Source organism: Pteropus alecto, unplaced genomic scaffold (assembly GCF_000325575.1).
Source record: "Pteropus alecto unplaced genomic scaffold, ASM32557v1 scaffold276, whole genome shotgun sequence".
Classification (NCBI taxonomy): domain Eukaryota; kingdom Metazoa; phylum Chordata; class Mammalia; order Chiroptera; family Pteropodidae; genus Pteropus; species Pteropus alecto.
Genome location: NW_006438074.1, coordinates 6774366 through 6779061, shown reverse-complemented (window position 1 = coordinate 6779061; position 4696 = coordinate 6774366). Strand labels below are relative to the sequence as shown.

Sequence of the window (4696 nt, the reverse complement as noted above, 5' to 3'; positions counted from 1 at the left end):
GCGCAGGTGGAGGAGCGGCGCGGCCGCCGGGGCCGCGAAGAGCGAGAGGCGGCGCGGCGGCGGCAGCAGCAGTGCGAGCTCGGCGAGGAGCGGCGGCGAGAGCTGGCCGAGCGCCAGGGCCTACTCCGGCGGGAACGGGCCGAGCGCGTGGCTCGGGAGGACCGGCTGCGCAAGCTGCAGCAGGAGCAGAACTTGAAGCAGCGAGAGGAGGGCCTGCAGGAAGGGCGCGAGCGGGCCGAGCAGGTCCGCAGGGAGCGCGCCCAGCGTGCGGCCCACACCAAGCTGCGACAGGAGGGCCAGCTGCAGCGAGAAAAGCGGGAGCTGAGCCGCGTTGAGCAGGCGCGCCACCAGGCGCTCTTGCAAGGCCGAGTTCGGCAGGAGAACGAGGAGCGTGAGGGCCTGCGGAGCACCCTGGAGGCCAGCTTGGTCCGCGCGCAGGAGAACTACGAACAGTTGGTAGAGCAGCGCACCCGGGAGCTGCGACAGCGGGCCCGGAAGGAGGAGCTGCAGGGCCGGCGGGCTAAGGAGGCGGCCGAGCGCAAAGAGCGGGAGCATCAGGCGCACCTGGAGGCGCTGGCCCGGGCAGGAGAGCGGCGGCTGCAGCACGCGGCACAGGCTGCGGAGGAGGCGGTGCAACAGAAGGCGCGGCGCGTGGGCCAGAGCCGGTTGGAGAAGGAGCGGGCCCAGCGCGCCAACAAAGAAAAGGTGGAAAGGGACGAGGACTGCCGCCGGCGGGAGCTTCTCCAAGCCATTGGGCGCAAGCTGGAGCGCAGCGAACAGCTGTCACGAGAGCGGCGTAGCGCACTGGAGAGCGCCCGCTCCACAGCCCGGGCCTCCTTCCACGTGCGCGAGAAGGTGCGCCAGGAGACCAACACGCGCTCCTTCGACCGCATGGTGCGGGAGGCCCAGCTGCACGCCAGCCTGGACCGCAAATGACTGCTGCCCTGCACTGGCCAGACTGCCATGCTCAGCCCCGCGGGGCCTCCCATGGCCACTTTGACCAGACCGTGAGAGTCCCCACTCGTGGCATAGCACCGTGATCTCGCCAGGCTTCTGACCCATAATGAGACAATGAGAGGACCAACACGTGAAACCTGCCAGTCTGCCGCCTTTATTTTTAATAACTCATTTCGTATGGAAATGACATAGCACAATCTTGACCACATCCACTCTTGGTGGCTCCTGCAGCGGCCCTTGCCAAGCTTCCCTGCGTGTCTTTTGGATTGGAATAGAAAAGAGCCAAGGAGAAAGGGGCTGGATCCGGAGTGGGGGAAGGGTCCCCCCAAGAGAGAATGCAAGGGTGACTGCCACCTTCTGCAGCAGTCACCCCAAGCACCTTTCACATATTGGTGTCTGAGACGACTGCAGTTACTGCAGCTGAGGAGGCATCTCCCTGGTTCACCTCCATCTTTTAAAATATGGCAAGTTGCACAAAGTTCTGAGGCCTCAGAAAAGCACAGTTCTTCAAAGGTGTTAGGCCACACCTAAGTGACCCAAAAAGCTATGGATTTTTGTATGCTTGACGTTTAATCTGCCACGAGCAAATTCTGGTCTAATCCTGATAGTTTTTTCATAGGTTTTCTAGTTAGACAATCATCTGCAAATAATGATCGATTTGTGTTTTTTTCCTCCTATTCCCCCAAGTGACACAAGAACTTGGTTTGTTTGATAATGCTGTTTAGCTTTAGGGGAAGCCCCCCAACCCCTAGCAGCTTTCCATCAGATTAAGAGTTCTTGCAGGGTAGTTTCAAAGGTGGTGGTGTCTCATGCCCACCTCCCAGTGTGGAGCCCACTCCTCACAGACAGCAGCCATGCCTTAAGAAGCAGAGCTACCTTATGTGCCTGCCCAGGCCAATCCTGCCTAAATCTCCAGCCCTGAATGCAGTCCCAAGAGTGGGCCCCAGGGAGTTTGGAGTGTAGGATTCCCTCTGTGAAGGAATCATCGCAATGGCTCTGAGGGCAATTGACTGTGGTAGCTGATGAGCTGGAATTGCCTCTTTGCTGCTGAGAGTTGTGCTCACAATTGGTGGCAATGTATCTTCTCCTCCCTTCCCCCATGTGAGGAAAAGGATAATCTGTCCCTTAAATCCCTCTCATCTGTGACTGAAAGTATTTAATCAGTCTCTCTGTGCCTCACCTTCCCATTAGCCAGATGGGGCCATCAGTATTCTTCTGGTACCTCAAGGTCTCCCGGATCCAAAGCGCCACCTCAGTATTATTTGTTAATTTTCTTTGTGCCTTTCTTGACCTGGAGTTGGGAGGCAGGAGGGCTGCTGTTGGCTTAGGTTGTTTCTGGGAATATGGATTCCTAGTGTTGGAAGGAGCAATGCATCATGGACAGATGGTCATTTAGCCTCTGGGGAAAAATACTTGCAAGACCAGGCCACTCCCTGGTCCAGAAAGTCCTGTTCAGTTGTCTTCAGGCAACTTTAACCCCTAGAGTGCATCCCTTCCATGAAGCTGAAGTCAGCCCCTAGCCGTATCCACCCATTAACTCTGCCTTCATCAGGGAAGGTAGGAAATAGAACATTACTTTTTACATTAAATCAGCATCAGGAAGTAAAAGTTACCAAAAAAAACAGGGTAGAGAACTACTATATTAGACATATTTCATGTATATTCTGCTGGACAGAATTGTTCCTAAAATGTCTGGTATTAAACACATTTGCGTGTTTGCGCACACACGCACACACACTATCCTCACCCTCCCCCCATCATGTGCCACCAAGTACAGGAGTATTGTGTAGAAGGAAGCAGTGCTTAGGTGTTATACTTCAAATGTTGTGAAACCAGGAAAAGAACTGTGCCAAGGCTTATTTCCTGTGCGGGTGAATTTTTCTGTCAAATTTTCTTGTCAATAACCAGGTTGTCAGTGAGCTGTAATAATTGGCCTTTTCTGTGAGTCAGGGTCATTTAACTAAAATGTTAACGTGATACTGGTTCTTACCTTGTGGTTCCTGATTTGCGAGAGGGCTTTTAAAACTTTAATAGTTCTACCTAAAGCTACTTACTTCCAAAGTCAGTGCTTTCATGTAGGAATGACATAATCTGGTTTTTTGGATAAGGCACTAAAAAGTACATAGGGGATCTTACCCAGCCCTTTATTCAGTTTGTTTTATGACTTACTGAGTGACTTTGGGTAGATCACCTCTCGTGCCTTGGTTTCATGGCCAAGGGGATCATGATATCTGCTCTCCCTCTCACACAAATACTGTGAGGGAGGTGTCAGCATGAAAGTGGTATCCTCCATGCTATGACTTTGGAACTGCAGGTGCAGTTGCTATAAAAGAGGATCATGTGACTGTACTACACTTCGAGAGTGTAATATACTGTCATGACTTAGTGCAGAAAGGAATGGTCTCAAAAAGCACATTGCAGATCATAGTATCACATCTGATACAAAGACTCAGGCATGAATGTCACCAAATGAGAGGTTTGCACTCAGAGAAAAGCACTGCGTAAAGGAAAAGTCTTTTGGATTCTTAAAAACAAAACAAAACCATGTAGCTAAGTAGAATTAAGGCAAACACAGAAGCTAAACTTAGTAAAGGATGATTTTTCCAAATTTCAGACTGTCCTCTAGAATATAGACCCATCTCTATATTCGAAGATAAGTGGTCATGTTGCTCTTTTAGGAGAAGCAATTTCCATGATCCTTTGTTGGCCCCTTTTTATATTCTCTTTGAAATGATGCAGAAGTGTTTCTTATTCTGAAATGTAACAAGAGAAAATTGGAGAGGAAGGGGTGGTGGGGATGATGGTGGAGAATGGCTTGCTTCTGATGTGAACATTCTAATAAGTGCCCAGAATTTGCCTCAGAGCACTGTGCTGGAAATTTATACCATCCAGAAAATTGCAGCCGTGAAGTAGCCCCAGACCTTCACATTTACCCTCTTGGAACATTCCTTGCTCAGAGAATATAAAGTGTGGTGAGGAGGAATGGGAATGGTTGGAAGAAGCTTTAGTTTGGTTCATTACCAAGGAGACAAGCAGGACGAAGCCTTTTCAGTTGGAATCATCAGTGAATCTAGCCCAGTATCCTGCTCAGGCAATGACCAAAGCTTACACAACATCTGGACAGGAAGATGGAAGTTTCTTTTCAGAAGCACATAGACTGTGAGTCTTCAACGGGAGCAGAAGCAGGATTTGCCAAAGGCGAAGAGTCTGTGAGCTGAAAGGCATATGAGAATGCAATTTGTATCCAGGCCATTCTGTAATGGCTACCACTTATCATTCCCCCTCCTTTAAAAAGTCCATTGGATGACCGACTCTACATAGGGGCTGTATCTTGTTTACCACTAATTCCTCTGTAGCCCATGGTTTAGCACCTCACATAGGTTAAGCACATAAATACTGAGTGGAGAGAGGGATAGTCCATGGATGGATGATGGACAAATGAATGGTGACCAGGAGAACTCTGCATAAAATGGATTGCATGGGCAGGCCTCCATTCATTCAACAAATTTGTATTGAGCACCTGCTATGTGCCAGGCATTACTCTTGATGCTGAAGAGACAGAGTCTCTGATCATTGACCCTGGGGACCATTTATGGTACAATATCATGAGTAGACCCCTGTATTTCCCCATTGGGCTTAACTACCTTCCCACCCTGATATCCATCTACAGGAATATGGTCCTTCAAGCACTAATTTCAAGCCCCCCTTTCCTGGGGACATGCCGTCCAGCAACCAACCA

The 4696-nt window shown here is 50.4% G+C and overlaps 1 protein-coding gene across 1 annotated transcript in view; it reads left to right on the top strand.

Annotated features, from left to right (window-relative positions):
- Nucleotides 1-936, top strand: part of CCDC177 (coiled-coil domain containing 177) — a 2088-nt gene extending 1152 nt beyond the window's left edge. The window contains 1 exon segment of the mRNA XM_025049093.1: nucleotides 1-936. This exon segment is cut by the window's left edge and continues 189 nt beyond it. Coding sequence (XP_024904861.1) covers nucleotides 1-936 — 936 coding nt within the window.
- The last annotated feature ends 3760 nt before the right edge of the window (nucleotides 937-4696 follow it).